This window comes from Oryza brachyantha, chromosome 2 (assembly GCF_000231095.2).
Source record: "Oryza brachyantha chromosome 2, ObraRS2, whole genome shotgun sequence".
Lineage (NCBI taxonomy): Eukaryota > Viridiplantae > Streptophyta > Magnoliopsida > Poales > Poaceae > Oryza > Oryza brachyantha.
In genome coordinates this window covers 25,695,377-25,715,144 of record NC_023164.2, presented here as the reverse complement: position 1 = coordinate 25,715,144, position 19,768 = coordinate 25,695,377, and the positions used below count along the sequence as shown (strand labels likewise).

General features: G+C 37.7%; 2 protein-coding genes across 5 annotated transcripts; one reads left to right on the top strand and one right to left on the bottom strand.

The window, feature by feature from the left end:
- The first annotated feature begins 2,523 nt into the window (after positions 1 to 2,523).
- Positions 2,524 to 5,349, top strand: LOC102720955. 2 transcript variants are annotated; one of them, XM_006647976.3, is made up of 2 exons: positions 2,524 to 3,960; positions 5,066 to 5,349. In XM_006647976.3, the coding sequence occupies exon 1, from the start codon at positions 2,667 to 2,669 to the stop codon at positions 3,948 to 3,950; it is 1,284 nt and encodes a 427-aa protein (XP_006648039.2). In that variant the 5' UTR covers positions 2,524 to 2,666; the 3' UTR covers positions 3,951 to 3,960; positions 5,066 to 5,349. The 2 variants fall into 2 exon arrangements, with proteins under 2 accessions (XP_006648039.2, XP_006648040.2); XM_006647977.3 differs by having other exon boundaries at positions 5,063 to 5,349.
- A 4,415-nt stretch (positions 5,350 to 9,764) lies between these two features.
- Positions 9,765 to 18,436, bottom strand: LOC102705888 (nudix hydrolase 3). Of its 3 annotated transcripts, none has more exons than XM_015834104.2 (21): positions 18,256 to 18,436; positions 17,967 to 18,146; positions 17,316 to 17,393; positions 17,081 to 17,177; positions 16,676 to 16,809; positions 15,992 to 16,073; positions 15,769 to 15,855; positions 15,519 to 15,625; positions 14,828 to 14,999; positions 14,406 to 14,647; positions 14,257 to 14,338; positions 13,641 to 13,706; positions 12,679 to 12,756; positions 12,514 to 12,609; positions 11,802 to 11,908; positions 11,512 to 11,680; positions 11,056 to 11,139; positions 10,707 to 10,801; positions 10,478 to 10,568; positions 10,257 to 10,403; positions 9,765 to 10,147 (listed from the first exon to the last, which is right to left on the bottom strand). In XM_015834104.2, the coding sequence occupies exons 1-21, from the start codon at positions 18,327 to 18,329 to the stop codon at positions 10,127 to 10,129; spliced, it is 2,289 nt and encodes a 762-aa protein (XP_015689590.1). In that variant the 5' UTR covers positions 18,330 to 18,436; the 3' UTR covers positions 9,765 to 10,126. The 3 variants fall into 3 exon arrangements, with proteins under 3 accessions (XP_015689590.1, XP_015689589.1, XP_040377081.1); XM_015834103.2 differs by having other exon boundaries at positions 9,765 to 10,137; XM_040521147.1 differs by lacking the exons at positions 17,316 to 17,393; positions 17,967 to 18,146; positions 18,256 to 18,436 and having other exon boundaries at positions 9,765 to 10,137; positions 16,676 to 16,824; positions 17,081 to 17,156.
- Positions 18,437 to 19,768: the final 1,332 nt, after the last annotated feature.

Sequence of the window (19,768 nt, the reverse complement as noted above, 5' to 3'; positions counted from 1 at the left end):
GTCAAAAGCGTCTTTCAAAGACTTCAGTTTTCCATGGATAATACAAACTCCGGCGATGCTCCGGTTGATCGGCCAGTAAATTCTTTAGATTTTGAAGTTCGTCGGGTCGATAGGTTTTAGAAGTAGTATTTGGGTGGTAACATAGGCTACACATGTTTTTTAATGAGTTATAGCTAAAAAGTAACTACTCCTCGATCCTCTTTAGCTGATCATTAGAAAAACAGATCGATTAGATAACGGGATCATGTCTAGATAGGATAAGTTATAAAACTGATGATACTAATTGGTAGCATCGGCGCACAAACGTGGAGGAGTGATATAGTGCCAGGGGAAGGGGGGCATGTGCTGGAGCACGAAGCCGTTGGGGGAAGCAGCAGGAACAGAGATCGGCACCGGCGACAAAGCCGATGGAGGGGAAGCAGCGTAGGAAAAGCTGCCGCCATCGCGTGAAGCAGCATGGAGGCAAAGATGGAGCATCGCGGAGAAGCGGCACCAGCGCCAAAAGCAGCGTAAGGACTCCCGTCCGGACGGGAGTTCATTCCGTAGACGAAGAAGCGTTTTTCTAATAAAAGAAAAACTAATATTCCATCTGGACTTTCTTAATCCTTATTAAAAATATTATATAATTATTAATTATTTCGTTATGATTTAATTTATGTCCTAGGGTTTGTGTTAACTTAGAGGTCTCTGTAATTGTCGTTCGGTGGAGCATCATTATCATGTCTTTTTTTATGATAATTATGATTATCTTGGTTTTGGAATTTTTGATTTTATTTATTAAATAATTTATAAATTTAATTTTATAATTCAAAAAATCATAATTCTAACCTCCTGCCGTCCTCTAGTAGAGCAGAAAGCCTACGTGGCAGACGACGGGGGCGAAAGAAAATTGCATTTATACTCTTACCATCCTTATGAAGGACGGCAAGGGCCTATATGCAAAATATGCATGGCCGGCTGAGCGGGGAGGGAGGCAGGGGGCTAGCCATTTTACAGCGGCCCCCTTGCCGCCCTATAGCTGGACAGATAGGGCACTACAACATTTACAACATTTGTACATTCACGATCGCTAATGTCGCAACATTGTATTTCAACTATTGATTACAAAATGTACTCAGTAATGACTACTGGCATTTTCCCTATATTATGTCATACTATATTTTAAAACTAACATGTCTAATACTACATTTTATAAATCATTTTATACTACATTATAAACTACATTACAAGCTAACTATATTTTGCAATAAACTAAATTAGAAACATACTTTAATTTTCTACTGTACTAACTCCTATTTTACCATGTCATTATAAACATGGAAATTAACGTTTTCCTAAGTAAAATGTGCATTCTAAACTACATCTTAACTACACTACAACCTTACTATATTTTGCAATAAACTAAATTACAAACCGTCTGTAATTTTCTATTGTACTAACTGATATTATACCATTTCATTATAAACATAGAAATTAATTTTCTCCCAACTAAAATTTGCATTCTAAACTACATTTTTAACTACATTACAACCTCACTATATTTTTCAATAAATATAGAAATTAAATGTGCTTACTTCTATTTTACCTTGTAATTATAAACATAGAAATAAATTTTGTCCTAACTAAAATTTCCATTCTAAAGTACGTTATTAACTACATTACAACCTAACTATATTTTGCAATAAATATAGAAATTAATTGTACTTACTCATATTTTACCATATAATTATAAACATATAAATTAATTTTGTCCTAACTAAAATTTGCATTGAATGACTACATTATTAACTACATTGAACCTAACTATATTTTGCAATAAACTAAACTAGAAACATACTTTAATTTTTCTTTCTACTGTACTTACTCCTATTTTACCAAGTCATTACAAATATAAAAATTAATTTTGTCCTAACTAAAATTTGCATTCTAAATTAATTGTCATATTCTAAGTACTAATGACATTTATTTTACAAATAAAAAGATTTTGAAAATAGATCAGCGCGAAAATCCAGCAAGGCTTCGCTGCGCTAAAATTCTCCCTAGAAGAGAGCCCGGAGGAGAGCTCTCATGGAGGGGAGGGGGAAATGGCCACAGCGGCTGGCTTTCGGCCTTATATAGGCCAGGCTGATCTTATCCGCCAAGCTGAAGGGCGGCAAGTGGGCCATCTGCAAAATGGTCGGCGCCACGCCTCCCCTCTCGGTCGCGGGCTGGATTTTTTTTAAGAAAAAAACCATTGTCAGGCTAAATACAAATTTTCTTCACCCTGCCGTGATCCCGTCCCCTCCCGCCATCTGTCACGTAGGCTTTTCGTCCTGGGAGAGGGCGGCAGAATATTAGAATTATGATTTTTCGAAATGCAAAATTAAATTTGTAAATTATTTAATAAACAAATTAAAAAAATTCCTTGGTTTGGATGATGGTCGTGTCGCCGGTTTTGGAAAGCCTGGTACTCCGTCAGGACTTTCTTCTAAAATTTAGAAGAAAAAAAGTTTTTTTAAGGAAAGAAAAACTAGCAGTAGCGAGCAGCGTGCGACTTGTTTTGCCCGAACGCCACATTAGGGTTTCCTACTTCCGGGCGCACCATGGCTGACGCCGCCGCCGCCTTTCCTCTTACCTTCTTCTTCCTATCCGACTACACCCAACCAAACTGAAGGCCGGCGGCCTCCATGGCGAGCTCCACCGCAGATCCAGATCCAGCCGCATCTTCCACTCCTCTTCACCCGTCAATCCTCTTCGACGCCCATGCCTACATCGGTGACCGCCCCAACGGTACCACTGCGGAAGAATTGACGAGCAGCAATCGTTCCATCCAGGTGTCCATTTGGGCTGCTGCGCCGCCGAGCCCCTCCCGCTTGTTCGTGCACATCCCCAACCTGGACCCCGACTTGTTCTGCGATGAGGCCCATATTGTGTGCAGCGCCGATGGCGTTCTCCTCCTCCGCGTCTGCATCGTCTGGCCCAAAATTCCATTGCAGAAGAAGAAGAAGGAGGAGGACTACTTCATCTACCGGTACCAGGCTGGACGGCCGTCGCTTCGGCGGCTCCCTAAGCCCCTCCCCTTCAATGACGACGAAGCTGGGCTCCTTCCCCGTGGTGAGCACTTCACAATCGCTGTGCTATCCGTGTCTCTAAACGGGTTCAACCTCCAATTGTTCAAGTCTGAGACCTGGAACTGGACCAATGTCAGCAAAGTGCCAGTAGTGACAAAGCAGAGACCATTTCCTATCCAAATCCCCAGGAACGCTGCTCGGCTCAACATGCATATTACAACCACGGTGATCACGCTTGGAGGTAAAGGTGGCACAATGGGCTGGGTTGATCTCTGGCGCGGTATCCTGTTTTGTGATGTGTTAAGCGCCACCCCCACACTCCGTGGTGTTCCCTTGCCGCTGCCGTCTGCCTTGATCAATCACCACAAGGGAATCGACGGCTGCCCTAAGCCAAATAGGGGCATTGCTGTTGTTGATGGTTGCCTCAGGATGGTTGAATTGGATGTTCATGGTGAAATACTTCCTAATCATGACCCTGAAACTGGGCTCCATAATTTTAGAGTCGATAACTGGGAGCTCTGCATGTATACCAACAGGAGGATCACTGGTGCTTGGGAGGATTGGCAATTGGAGCACAGAGTTGAAGCTTCTAACATCAATATTGACCCAGCAATGCATTGGAAATTACGGCATTCGGGATTGCTCTATAATAAAACAGAGGAAGGCAAAGAAAGGAAGTTGCAGAACCTCCTCCCATGTCAACCTACTCTCAGCCTGGATGATCAAGGTGCTGTTTACTTGCTGACCAAGGTCAAATTCATGCAACCTGAGGCTTGGGTTCTTGCTGTTGATGTTAAGGGCAACAAAATACAAGCACTGGCTGAGTTTGGCATTGACAGAACATTGGGTTTATCCCTCGCGTATTGTCCTAGTAGGATCTCCAGTTATATGGATGCATGAACTACTCCAGGTAATTAGTTATATTGTAGCACTAAATTCCTAATCCTATAATTTATTTACATGTAAAAGGAGCCATTGATAGGATAAGTGGTTCATTGACAATCTGTTGAAAAGCAGATGCTCCATTATTAACAGGATGGAGGCTTGGAGTTAAGAATGCACCTAATTGATGTTTAAAAAATTGAATCAAACTCGATAATTGCTTTATGGTGGCCCATGTCATGGCTACAGATCTACTTAGTACCTACCCATATAAGTAAATGTCTTCTCCCTATTTGAACACAAAACTATTTTGTACTTCCTGTTTTTAACTGGTCATTGTGCCTTTTCCTTTGTATAAAATATAAATACCGAGAGATCAGGGGACCAGAAATGAAGTATGTAAACCTGCTTTGTAGTGAATGTATTGTGCATTACCAGTTTATACTGCATGGTTCTTTTTTATGTGGTCACGATCTTAGTTGCTTTTACACTTTGGTCTGATGCATTTGAACATTGTTATACTTCCTTTACATGCCAGTTCTGTAGTTGGCTGTACTAAGTTAATGTATTGGTGTGAGGTTGGTATGTGGTTGATAATTTAGTAGTGAAGATGACCAATATCCATTTTCATCTTAAATTGATACAAGGGACTTATCGTGGAGAACTCTCCTGTTGGACTTGTATCTTAAGAGAAGGACACATGTCTGCACTAAGTCGATGGCTAGGTTAACTTGATATTAATGGTTTAACTAACAATGATGTTACTAGTATTTTGACAGGTCTTAATTGGATAGCGGAGTTTGTAGTACTCCCTCCGGTTAAAAACATTTAAAATTCCAACCCATCAATAATGTCTCGATTCTTAGTTTACAAACAAAAAAAATGTCATGCTTAGAGTTGCCTAGAGAAGTACTTCCATATTATCATAAATTATTAGATTTTATAAGTTTATTCTGATATAAAATTGATACTCAAAATTTTAAAAGTTTGATCAAATCTTGTCCTAAACCTCAATTCTTTTTTACTGAAGGGAGTAAAATTTTTGAACAAAAAAAATATTTTATGGTCTCATCATATCTGATTATTGTTGCTCTCTCTAAAAAAGTTGGTTTGTTTGCTGTATGCTTCAGCAGGGGTTTGTGCTAGTTCCTTGGATGCGGTACCAGGTAGCAACTTAGGACGCTTGATGAACCAGTCAGAGCAAGTTGACGATGGGAAATCAAGTGCAGCATAAATATGTTATACTGAAGGTATGGTGCATTGCATCAAAGATCTCAAAGGTGTGTTACTTTGTAACCACGCTGGGGACATTTTTTGGCCTGTAATGTTGGAGAAAATATTCTCTATATTCGCTACTCTGAATTTGAACCTACTCGAATGCTGTCCAGATTATTTTTGTGATGTTGCATGAAAATTATGTGGACGAGTGATGCTTGTAAGACCTTGAGTGTGTCTCTTTCTTTCTTTTTTTTTTAAGATCAAGTCTAGCTCATTCTGTACACAAGCATTTAGTGTTTACAACACTATATCAACCAGGGATGCACTAGTATAAGGTCGAGTAAGCAACACGACCGCCAACAGATGTGCCAGGAGAAGGTCTTGATTGGTTAAGATGAGAAGGTAGAAATCCTCCCTCTATTTTAATAATTCATGTTATTTTGGACAATTACCCGGTCTCTAAAGTCTATTTTATGACTAAGATTTTCTGCTAAAATATATACAATAAATTAAAAAAAATTTAATTTTTTAAAGTACTTTTAAGGCTTATTTATACATGTTGTCTTAAGTATTTTACATAGAACATTTTAAAAGTTATTGGTGGTCAAAATTATAAAATCTTGACCTTAATATTGTCCAAAACGTACACTCAGGGGTAGTAGTATTGTATTTTAAAAGTTTCTTGTCTACTCACAGTATCCAGCTATCTATACCGTCTATTAGAAAGCATGATGGTGCGCATCTGCTCCTGCTAGATGTAAAACTCTAAAACAAAGCTTAGCAATAATTTGTTAGACAATAGGCTGTAGACCGTGCATCCTCCGCGATGCTTTTTATCTCTGTCTCCACGTTGCTTCACGCGATGACGCCAGCTTTTCCTGCATTGCTTTATCGCATGCGTCGATCTCTGTCTACCGTTGCTCCCCTCCGTCGCCAGTGCCGATCTCTGTTCCCGCAGCTTCCCCCAATGGCTTCGTGCTCCTGCACGTGCCCCTCCCCCTCAGACTGTACCGTCTCTCCGTGCTATATTTATCAGATGATATTAATTAATATCATTAGCTTTATGACTTATCACGTTTAGACAGGATCCCGTTATCTACTTTGCCTGTTTTTCTTATGATCAGAGGAGTACTAACATTTTAGCTATGACTCATTAAAAAGCGTGTGCAGCCTATGTTACCACCCAAATACTTCTAAAACCTAGCGAATCCCGTTTTGGACAAGTATCAGTGATTTTTTCTTTCAAATAAATAAATTCTTGATACTTCTTGGACATACTACTTGGGGAGATACTTCACCACCGATGCCTCCAGTCTAGATATCGTTATATATTTGAGGTGCATGGAAAGCCTAAATCAAGGCTATTCATTAACAACTCCCATGTCCAAATTATAAGAAATGTACTTATTTAAGCTATCATTTTTTTGACACACAAGTAATACCATTAAATTTATATTTCAAAATATTTTCATGTGATCTTAGTCGTTAATCTTGTATTATAAAAGAAAACAACAACAATATTAAAGACCATGATAAATTAATACACTTACGAGGAGGTTTGTGCAGCAACAGACCCTTTTTCGAGCGCGCATAGCTGTGGCCGTATCGGAGTATCCGTGCAATCTAGCGCACAGCCTAAGATTTGTGACTCCCGCCATCTCAAAATAGTCTAAAGAATAAATGTTGAAATAAGAAATAGCTTCGATTGGTTGAGATGAAAAAAGAATACAAATAATTAAATAGGAGAAGGTCGTAATTAGTTCAGATGAGAATGTAGAAATACTCCCTCTATTTTAATAATTCATGTTATTTTGGACAATGACCCGGTCTCTAAAATCTATCTTTGACTAAGATTTTTTGCTACAATATATACAATTAATAAATAAAAATTTAATTTTTTAAAGTACTTTAAGGCTTATTTATACATGTTGCCTTATTATTTTAAACAAAACATTTTAAAAGTTATTGATAGTTAAAATTATAAAATCTTGACCTCAGTATTGTCCAAAACGTACACGCAGGCGTAGTTGTATTGTATTTTAAAAGTTTCTTCTCTACTTAGAGTATCCAGCTATCTATACGTCTTTAAAAAACTTATGGTGACGATGAAGCAGAGTCTATACTTTGGTTAAATTACCCATGTTTGTCATTGGGTACTCAAAATTGCTAAAATTACTTTCAACCGAACCGCTCAACTAGGGATGTCAATTTTTACCCACGGAGTGGGTTCAGTTTTTTGCTTGTGACCACTTTCATCTTAGATCGAATAATCGATTGGACGTTCACTGAGTTTTTTATTTTACCCATGGGGATAACCCATAGAACTATCAAAAAAAGCTCAAGGTTCATGAGTAACTCAAGCTTGGCTCGTCCTAAGCTTGAGTAGCTCTAAACGAGTCGCGCTCAAGCCCAAACCAAAGCTCGCTAGCTTTGCCGAGCCAAGCTCGAGCTTCTAACGAGCTTGACTCTGTATAATTTATAGTGTGTATTAATTTTATTTGATAAATAAACATTAGTATCGATCTAATCAATAAATTAGCATGTGTTAGTAATGTATATTTATCTTATTCCCTTTTCTACTTTTTTATTAATATAATTAACTAGAAAATAATTGTATCTATTAAGATATTATTATTAAAAATATATGCTACAGTAGTTACTATGAAGCTTGGCTTCCGAGCTCGAGCTTGATCGAGAAGGTAGAATAGACTTAACTCGGGCTTGTATCGAGTTCAAGCCTAGACTGACAAGCTCATTCGAGCTCGGTTCGTTGACGACCCTTGTAACCCATATCCAACTCAATATACATGCATTAGTTGATTTCGTCCCATCTATAATACCATTTCTCCTTTGCTCATTTGATGCCTTGAACTTTGATAAAATTACGTAAGTTTGGTAATAATTTGTTTAATTTTTTGAACCATTGGTGGTGATTTTATAACATATTGATTATGTTAGTCTTTAATAAATTATCTATATAGAGATATTATTCACGTGATACCAATGGGTACCTGTCGAATATACATGTGCCCATCGAGTATGGTGGTACAGTCGATTTGCTAATATTGACTAGGTTTATATAGATGGTAATGACTCTAGAATATATATATGTATATATATATATATATATATATATATATATATACATATACATATATATATATAATATGTATACCCTATTAGAATAAGCTATTTTGTGCCCCCTCCCTCCCATAAGACCTAAACCCCCTCCCACCCCCTTCCAAAAGCCTAAAACCCCTCTTTTAGCCTGGTCAAAGCTATCTCCCGCCGGTCAAACCTGTACTTTGACCTCACTCCGCACCCTACATTTGTTAACTCCCGTCTATCTAAAAAGTACAGTAACACGAAGACAAAAATACGGTAACATGCCTTATAAAATACAGTAACAATATTAAAATATAGTCATGACGGATCTAGTTTTTAAATCATATTTTTTTAACCATTGTAGTGAAAACGGTTTTGAAAAATAATATAAAACACATGAGATATTGCTCTCTAAAAATTGGGAATATAATCTTTTAGCTCTCTTACATACATTAGTTGTACTATAGCAACAGTATGCAGTCATGATGTTACTATACTTCTATCGTGATGTTACTGTACTTCTATCACGACGTTACTGCAATTGTGCAACACACATGGTACTGCACGTATATTGCGATGTTACTGAAATTATATCACGACGTTACTGCAATTATACACATATGTTACTGCACGTATATCGCGATGTTACTCAAATTATATCACGATGTTACTGCAATTATGCAGTAACAATACACATATTTTATATAGCAACATAGCGTTAAGATTTTGAACTTTAAATAATTTTATCTCTCACCTCATATATTATTTTTTTTTAATTTTTATAGTCATATTTTTGAAAAAAATTATTTTAAAAAAGTAAATCTCTCATGGGTATGTTTTGACGTTGTTACTGTAAATTAGTTATCGTGTTACTGCATTTTTGTCGTCGTGTTACTGCACAATTCCTATGAGACGAGTGGTGAGCTTAGATAGATATAAGAGGAAACCCACGAGGGTTGATCTACGAGGTTGACCCTTTGACTAGCATTTAAATGAGGTGAGGTTATTTTTAAGCTTTGGAAGAAGGGTGGGAGATAAGATGGGTCTTAGAAGGCCTTAAGAAGAGAAGCCTTGGAAATGAGGGGGTAGAATAGATTATACTAAAGGGATGCACGTGTGTATACACATAAAACAAGAGTAGAACTCTACCCGTATTAGGAGTGGGTCAGTGCAGGGGCAAACATGGATTTAGTCTTACCGTGCCCACCCCAGCCCACTAGCATCCCTACATTTTATATTATAAATCACTTTATATTTGCTTTAAATTAAACCTCTTTAAATTGACCAAATTTATAGAAAATTATAATAACATTCCTAATATAAAATTAGTTTCATTAAATTGTGTTAATTATAGTATATTTATTTTGCATTATAAATATTATAAATTTGATTAAAAGATGTTCAATCTCGGAAAAGAATTATAACATGAAATAGAGGGGCAGGAGAAAGCAAGAACGTGAGAGAGAGAGGGAGAGAGGGGGGGTGGGGGGGAGTGGAGACTGGAGAACATGCCTGAACAAACTCACTAACAACCATAAAACAGGCGTTGAGCCACACATCCACAATATTAGAGAGCAAAAAACTCGCAATTATTCAGCAGCAGTATGGTACTGTTCTGCAGAGACATTACAAGGGATTCCTTCCCTCAATCAAAGAGGCAAATATCAAAAGAAGGCACTAACATTATTATTTCCAAAGAATTTGTTCATTTATTCCTAAATTTCTATTTCGTTTTCCCGTTATGGACCATCTTGTGAACGAGTATAATCTGGTTGTTGCAAAGTTCCACCGAAGCACAGTGCTTGCTAAACTGAGCGCCCTACTGATCGCTTGCAAACAGCTTATTTGCTGTGCCGAATATAGGAGTGATATCAACAGGTACCTAGAAAAATCTAAAGCATGTTAATAGAAAAGAGTAAGACAATAGACAACCCAATCCAACATGTTTTGATTTTCTTCAGCTCTAAAAAATTTGTATGAACAGGTAAATTTGACAACTACCTGCATGCTTTCTATTTTGTCCAACGCCACGCGCAATGGTTGCGTCAAGCTTGCACGGGACTCGAGGAGGGACTTGGCAGCATGCTTGTCGCCCTTAGCTTGTATTGTTAGGATCTCTCTACTGAGACTTTCAACGGCATCCTCAACCTTTCTCAGCAGAAAGTTCTAATGAGCGTTTATAGCATGATGATAATAACCATGTTCAAAGAACAAAGAAATACCTTAGTGAAATCAACTGAGAATTTTCCATCAGAATGCAAGACAAAAGCTCCTTTCTCATACAACCAGTTAAATTGCAAAACCTGCCCTTTTCTGCACACACATAGAAACAGTAATTTGTAATCAAGAGCTCAGGACAGTACAAAAAAATTCTATTGAGATTTAGAAGTATTTGTGTTCTCCATTTCCCAGAAATAATTCAGTTTGGTAACAGGGTAAAAGGATTCTTACCCATGGGCTTCTTCTAGTCCAAAGCGGATTGATCGGAAGCATCCAGCCAGGAATGATACATACATCGATTCTGATAGGCTTTTAGGAAGTAAACACTGGTAGATCAGAAGGAATTGTGTTATTAGTAGGTGGTGGCACACTTGCAAAACTCATGCAATTTGCAATTCAAGCAGTTTGGACAAACCGTTTTTTTTTTGCCCCTAAGTACTCATGCAATGGCGGTACAAATAAGTATATAGGCAAATGAAAATTAGTTTATGCATTCCCGATATGTATTTACACAATAACAGGATTTGACAGCCTGGTAAGCTAAGTGCAATGGGAACCTGATAAGTGATGAACAACTGACCTTTTTAATAAGAAAATTCAGTGCCCATAGACCAACTATATCAGCTTTAGCCTCCTCCAATGCTGAATGAAATTCCTGGAGTTCCTATTTTTTTTCATGGAGAGGACATCAATGAATCAGATATCAGACATTAATAAAATTAATAGTCAGCATTCCAAATTTAAAGTGTGAAGACAGATAAACAAGCATGGCATTTTTTTTCTACATGTGTAATAGCAAAGTTAATTTCCATTGGTAAGTGAATATGACACATTTTCTTCAGTAAAATGTCCATATTTACAAATTTTGTTATTTTTACATATTTCTGAATAATCTGACGAGAAATTTGGTTGTGAATAAAACAGTTGAAGAAAGTGGCAAAATTTTGAGGGTAACAAAGCACTGGTTCATAGCCACTGCACCTAGGGTTCATGAAATTATTTATGTTCATTTCTATGTATATATGTAGTTACATACCATTCTAACTGTTGATCTTTTACCACTTGGAAGGGTGATGGAATGAGGTCCAATTCCATGGCAGCATTCGTGGCAAACTATATGTGTATAATAAGGCTCAAAATCAACATAGTCTTCCTGTTCCTCTCTTATGCAAGCATTAGCTATAGGCTTCAAGATATGCTTAAACCTGACATATAAAGAAAATTAGAAGTCAAAACAGGAACCCCTGTACTTTGATTGCCACTGAAGTATGAATTATCTGAGTCACCGACTTAAATTTATAGACAATAATCACTAACAGGACATACTTAGCTTCTGAAATGTTCTTAAGCATAACCATCGAAGTTCCTCGTTCATTCACAATCCGCTCATCATTGGGCAAATTAAAAGCAATAGTTTGTGGGCCTTCCACATCCTGCAACAATAGTCCCTGTTCAGTTCATCATGAAGCTTTTGCCAAGGATATGAAACCACTGGCACAACAAATCATCTTCAATACATACACAAGTCCTCCATGCTCTTAGCCTCTCAATTGTCTCAAGATCTCCAAAGAAGGGTTTAGCCAATGATTACCAAGATAGTGACAAACCCAGGCAAGATGAAGTGATAAATCAATAACTCCATGGCACTAAACATTTTGTATGGCCAACATGCCACTGAGGAAGTAATAAGAAAAGCACACAAAGTAAACAACCTTCTCTTTTGATCATAAAGCAAAAGAAAGCATTCCTATCATGAAATTGTGTATCATCAATTCTCATTAGATACAAAAAAGGCTGAATACTTGCTTCTAAGGGATTTAAGGGTATAAGGTTCTTGGTGATGCCCATCTACTACTAAGCAAAATAGGAACAATAAGCATGTTTTTTCCGTGTCAACAAATATGAAAACTTTATATACTGATGAGTTCAGGCCACACAGATTGTAACAAACGACAAGGGTTATCACAAACTATAGTAGTAAAATCAAGCATTAAATGAGCCCCAACAAATCTAAAGGTTTGTTACAGAACGGACATACCCCAGAGTTGTATAGAAGATTGATAACGCGAATTGGAGCAGCAGATACAGTGTCAGATTTGTAAATATTGTCCAGTGGAAGATGCTTCTCCAAATCCTAAAGTTAGATCAAATTTTCTGTAAATCAAAAGGTGCTGTTGCTCTACAGAAAATAAATTACAATTACCTGGAGTTGATCACCAAAGAGTTTAACTTGAGAAGTCGCAATGTCATCCCGCACCCCAACAAATGCTTCAAAGGTGGCCTTTGAGAGAGTAGAAAATACTAGTAAAAACAAATAACATGGTATATTTTTATTGAACTCTATGCATACATGAAGTATGCAGTTAAACTTGATTCAAGACATAAAAGTGCATGTCCATATCCTTTAAACAGATGTCCTAATCTAAGTGGTAATGTTCCCTGCTTTATCCATATAGTATCATAGGCAATATTTTTCTTTCTTCACTGGGGATAAGATGGTGTCTAACTGAATTTAAACCCTAGGATTTAACCCAAATAACATGGGCAGCCTCAAGAACCAGCACTGATATATGAGAGAATGGCTAGCACAAGTGCACAGCTACTAGAACATGACCATCAGAAGATCCATAGTTCTATACTCCTTTTACAAGAAGCCAATGGCAGTGGTGGCAGTGTATCTGCCATCCTACCTCTACACTACATTCTCTTACCAAATTCTTCCTGAAGTTACTAACATTACATATTAATCCCTTCACGTACCATTGTTTTCCCTTTCTTTATTTAGTATCTAAAGTTCAAGCTTAAATTCAGAAAGGTCTAAGATGACCTAATTGTCACATTTATATGTAGTATTAAAGTTAATTTTAGAAGTGCTCCCTATGACAAAAAGTACTGAGGGTGCCTTCAATTAGAAAAAAAAAACAACTAATTCACTAATTTACTCCAAATGTGTATCATTCTGATTTATTTTTTGCAGTAACAAACGCAGGGGCATTTAGTTACTCAACAATGTTCAGACTTGCATTATATGTGATAAAGAGCAATCTTACTGAAGTTTCAAAAACATATGTGCTGTTTGATCAGCAGATGGCTAGATGCCAAGAAAAGGTAGGAAAGGTTCCCAGAGGGAAAATTCTTTATAGATATCAAAAGGGGAAAAAATACCTTATAACTGAAAAGGTCATCTTTGTATGTCTCGTATGGGCCAATAGTGACATCCAAGTTGGAGTCCTAGACAGAAGACAGAAATGCCAAATACATAGGTTATATGAGCAAGTACATTTAGAAGCCAAACCTTGCTGTTAAATGTGACCAGTACAACCATTTTTATGGATACACATTCAACAGATAAGAAGTAATACTTCATTGTACACTCCAGAGCTCATAAACTATATAATGTCTAGCATAACTTATTTTGTCCTATAGAACTTACAAAACATATACATGCTCTGATGATCACCTAAGTAGGTCAGTTACTATCATCCAAAGTTCCAAACTCCCTATGTGGTTATGGAAGGTAGAAGGTGAAATAATTGAAGACAAAATTCACCATAAAACTCTTGCAGACCTTGTATGTTTGCACTATCAAATATACATTCTACAGTAGGGAACTGTCCTAATGTTCTCTTTCACAAGTAAAGATTGAACATTACCTTAAACATTCAAGAACAATTTCTCCAAGAACAAGGGAATCAAAGCCAGTGAGAAAGACAAATAATACATTTTAATATTTAAAGAAAAAAATGAACTAAAACTGAGAGTTAGGGTATAGGGTACTAACCAGCTCCATCCAAGCTATATCAGATTCATAGTAATCATTTGAAAGGAAGGCGTCTGCCTTGGTTCTGAGAAAATTCTTGAGGCTACAAGAAGATGAAAGCAAATAAATTATAACTTGAGAAATTAAAAGATGATAATTTACTAGCTAACCTTGGAGAATCAGAACACTCAGATGCTTTATGAAGAAGCTCAGCAGCTTTCACAAGGGATGATTTGTGCTCCTCAGAGTATGGAACAATAAAAAGATCATCTGATGTTTTGGCTTGATTTGATCCATCTGACTGAGCTAGTGTTGAAGGCAATAAAGCGTCACTGCGTTTTATTACAGTGAAAAATCCAGTTGCATCTTTTTGCTCCTTTTCAGGCAGTCCATTTTTCCATATTTCAAACTCCTACAGACAAAGCACCCAAAAAAAAACCCAGTTTCAGTCAATACAGGACCAAGTACACATCCAATGTACTGGTACATTAACTCAGTAAGCAGACAGTACCCTCAGGTTTGCAGTATACACATGAAATTTCTACTGTATATTTTGAGCACAGGAAGCAGAAAAGTGCCTAAGCACTATTACCATTTTGTCCATATCAGGAGGATAAAAATTTGCCCCAGGAGGCTTATTTAGAGGAAATGCAGCACGATACTCGATCCCCTTCCATCCTGAAACTGATTTGGTGGCATCTGTGAGTAATTTCACAGCAGAATCTGCAGTTGATAGAAAAGCCTTATTTTCATCAAGGCAGGACCTGTTAAGGAAAAATATTAAAATGATAACATCTATCAAGATGCTAAAAGGATACACAGTAGTTACTCCCTCCATTTCAAAATATAGGGCGTATTTTTAGTTTGTTAGGAAAAGGGTTTGACCAAAGATTACTCTATTTAAATATCACTTATGTGACACAAAAGTATAATCACAAGGAAATACTTTCGAATACAAATCTAATAATATTAATTTTGTGTCACAAAAATTTATCCTAATAGAGTAATCTTTGGTCAAACCCTTATACCAATGAAACAAAATACACCATATATTTTGAAATGGAGGGAATACATAATCTAATTAGATAACATGGGTTTGAAACAAACATACCCCCTCTGCCCCAAGATATAGCTACCAAAAGATAAATTCTAAATGCAGACTGCAGAAGGTCATGAATATTAACTCATAGGAAAGAGTTCGTGCCACCAACAAATATCCGGTGCATGAAAAAACCTAAAGTAGTCAACATAAATAAAGAAACTTCGATTGAAAAAGAATTTACCATGGACTCCTGTTAATAGAATAATATGACCACTTCAATTTATCAAAAGATGAGGAGTTAGCATGTGCTTTCAGCCAGTCTCTCAGTGCACGGTTGCTATTCCAAACCTAATCAGGAACCAAGGTAGTAAGAGGTTGGGATGCAGTAAAAAAAATTACTGAAGATAATTTTTTCTAATTAATTGTATGTGACACGTTCAACCAATAAGAATAAAAAAATGTGTTCGAAAAATATTTGATGATGGATGTACCTGCTCATAAAATATGTCATCAATAACTATTGATGCTTTAAGAATATACCCCAAGGCTTCCCTATCTCCTTCAGACAGACTAGTCAACTGCAAAACCAAATATTGAAACCTCAAGGATCCCAAATACATAAAAGCATGCCGACATGCCATACTATATTTATATATATGATGAATCAAACTCCTTGTCTCCATCCAATTGTTTCAAAAAATATAGACGGCTTACCTCTGGTTCCAAATGGATGGGAGCATAACGGTTGATTTGCTTTTGCAAGGTTAAACTGCGGGATTTGATATTGTCTTTGTACCTATGAACGTGACATGAAAGGTCCAAGGAAGATAATTTAGACAAAAACGTGGAGCAAAAAGGATTGCCAGAGGGAATGATATGCTGAATGGCTTCAAAGTGGTAAGTGGAAAGAGATGAAGATAAAGAAATCATTCCTCCAAAGTTCCAATTATGGTGGGTTGTTAACAGGGAGCAGATGCTGCTCAAAACATACAGTACCAATCCATGTTTCGCCAAAAGCTAAATCTTTGCTTAGAGACTTACCCATCACATGACTACCTATTAGATAATATTAGGAGAAATAAAATGCTCGATGACATCACATCACATCACATTTTCAACAAAAAAAGAACTCCTCTGATGAGTTAAAAGAACTAAACAATGAATCCTAACTCCTAAGAACCGACTGTTGGCATCCCAGTGACACAAATACTCACTCCAGCTACCCGATGTTTAAACCTAAACCAGCACCTTTCTTACAGCCTGTTGGTGGTAGTAAATTTTGTACCAATCACACAAAAGTTCCATTTCAATTTTTCCAAAGTGAATACAATTATCCCTTAGACAGTCGAGGCCACAAATTGAAAAAAAAATGAGTGGACAAAGAATTAAGATGCTTACCGTTCTTCAATAATACTAAATAGTTGACCATATGCCCCATCCACATCGTAAGGTACATATTCTCTGCTTTCTTTTGCAAGGCAGCCTTTGTACTCATCTAGACGCATATACCTAACCGCAGATACTTCACTTTCCTATAATTAAAACTTCTAAAATTGATTATGAAATAAGAAATAGAACCAGTAAATAAAGACATAACATCATAAATAGTTAAATACTGGAAAATTTTGATAGTGTTCATTTTGTCATGTTGGCACAATTTACGTGCTCAGATATATTTCCTTTGGTGGCAGCAACATAAGTATGGACTTTATTGTATTCCACACTTGATGTTGTCAACCACGAACATACAACAGTAAGTGAAAAGGACATAATGTAAAGTATTACTAATTATTGTATTCTCACTTGGAGAGTGATTGCCTCAAGTGGAATTGGAGCTAACGTAGTCACAAGATAAACATCATTGTACTCATTGTTGGTGTATGTCCCATTGTTGATAACACTGCATCAAGAATCAGAGGATATCATTATTTAACGTCCCTGAATAGTTTTACCCAGTGCAAAAAGATAAGAATATTGGTTTGTTACATAGTTCGCAAACTCACGATAAGATAATGAACTAAGAGACAATGATACTAACCATTCCTGAAGAAAAACAAATAGCAGCTCAAAAGCGTCGGATGGAAGTTTGATGCCTAGTTCTTCATCGAGCTCCCGCCTGATGATCCATGTCAATGCTATTACCAATTAGAATGCATCATTTTAATATTGCAGTTACCTAGCCTAGCACAGAATCACGCAATAGAGTAATAGCCAAGCGAATAATTGCAAATAAGTCAGTGATCCTATGCAATAAACTAACACAAGACATGAACAATATCTCAAACACTAAATGTTGGGATGGCTAGAAGGAGCTAGCCATCCAATGGATTAAGAAAGGAGGAGCCACATATTTATTCCAACCCTTTATTTAATCCGCGAGGGGTTCAGGATTCGAACCCTGGCACCTTTGCCAACTGCGCTAGAAGCGCATCTCAATATCTCTAACGCTATGTCACAATGTTATATATGGAACCATTCATCACATAAGTTCAATCTAGTTTCAGCAGCTGCATCGATAAGATGAAGAGCAATATCTCAGAGACTAGAATTCCCGCATAAATAAAGCAGAGTAGCCAGTGTTTTAAAGCAGAGTAGCCAGTGTTTCTCCACGCCACTACGATTCCCCATGCAGAATTCATACAATGGCGTCCTAAAATTCTATTAAGGGGGGCAAGGTAAGCGAGCTCACTGCGCGGAGGAGAGAGAGGAGTCGCCGGCGGAAATATGGCCGGCGCTGGAGATGTCCCACTGCCCGGGCCACGAGTCCTTGCAGTCAGCGCGGCGCTGCAGCAGCAGCTCCCCGGTGCTCTCGCTGTAGATCCACACGTGCACCGCCCGGTGGTAATCGCCGTCCCTGTGCACCTCCGACCTGCGGGAAACAAGCCAAACGAGCAGACCGCGGGCGGCGGAGTTACGCGATCCGATCGAATCCAACCGAAGCGGCGGGAAGTGAATACGTTGGGGTAGCTGCGTCGTGCCTGGGCTTGGAGGTGCCTGTCTTCTCGCCGCCGGCGGTGAGTACGTCGAGGCGCTCCTCCGGCTGGGCGGCCATCGGGGAACCGAAGTCGCGGCGGCGGCGGCGGCGGCGACGGGGTGAAGTGGTCGAAGTGGACTTTTAGGTTGGATCGCGTGGAAATCGGAGTCGTAAGGTTATTCGCTGTTGTTCAGAAGACACTAATTTGAAATATTAAATATAGATTAATAAAAAACTAATTTTATAGAGCTAATCCGTGAGATGAATTTTTTAAGCTTAATTAATCTATAATTAGCAAATATTTACTATAGCATCATATAGACTAATCATGGATTAATTAGGCTCATCAGATTTGTCTTGTGAATTAGTCCATGATTATGGATAGATTTTATTAATAGTCTATATTTACTATTTATAATAAGTGTCTAAATATCCAATGTGACTAGAGACTAAACTTTAAGTCCCTATAAACAAATACCCCTCAAATAACCCTGTTGAATAATGGGTTGCAAGGGGTGGAAATAACAATGTATGGACGGTTAGGATGAAATAGCCTGGGAAGAATATATTAATGAGATTTTAAGATATCCTTTGTTGGGTGGGAATTCATTTCTCTATGAAAGTGCGTCTAGGCCCCTAATTTGTTTTAGTGATTAATGACTATCAAATGATGAGAACTGATGATGTGTATGAGAATATGAAGGTATAGATAGTCCTCATGGAAAAATTGTTATTGCACCGCCCACGTGAAAAGAGAAGAAAAATCGGTATATTCGTGTCGACATATGTGTTTACTTTGAATTCGAGTCAACTAGGAATGACGTAGGGGTGCGCAAATAAAATCTAGGAATGAATCCGGTGCTCGGAAATATTTTTAAAGTACATCTTTTACTATCTTTTTGAAGTTGTGCGGAATTTACGGAAGTTCCGAAGGTACTGTCGGAACTTATGAAGAGGGCAGATTCAGTTCTGTATGATTCATGGAAGTTCCGAAGGAGACCTTCGAAAGTTCCGAAGATGCCAGAATCGGTTCTGTAAGAATCACAGAAGTTCCAAATGAGCCAGAAATAGTTCTATAAGATTCACGGAAGTTCCGAAGGTCTTGACCGGAACTTCCATTGACTTGACCTTTCGCAGTTGACTTTGAATTTTCTAAGTGTTAGGGGCTATTATTTTGAACTGACCGAAAGTTTCGAAGAAGACCTCCGGAAGTTCTGAAGAGAGAATCTTTTGCCCCCACCGGACAGAAATTGAGAGAAGGGTATAAATACCCCTCCCCCAACCCCTCAAGCTAGGGTTGCTACTTCCATTGTTCATCCTCTTGGCCCTTAGTTTGATTTCTTGAGATTCACTTTGAGCCTCGCTTCCTCACTTCCTCCTCTCCACGGATCTAAGTGATTTGGATTTTGTGTGTGTGAGAGTTGGTTGGTTTGAGTTGGTTTGAGTGCTTGGTGTTGACTTCGTGAGAAATTTCTTGAGCACTAGATTCATCCCCAAGATCTCTTTGCTAGCTTGTT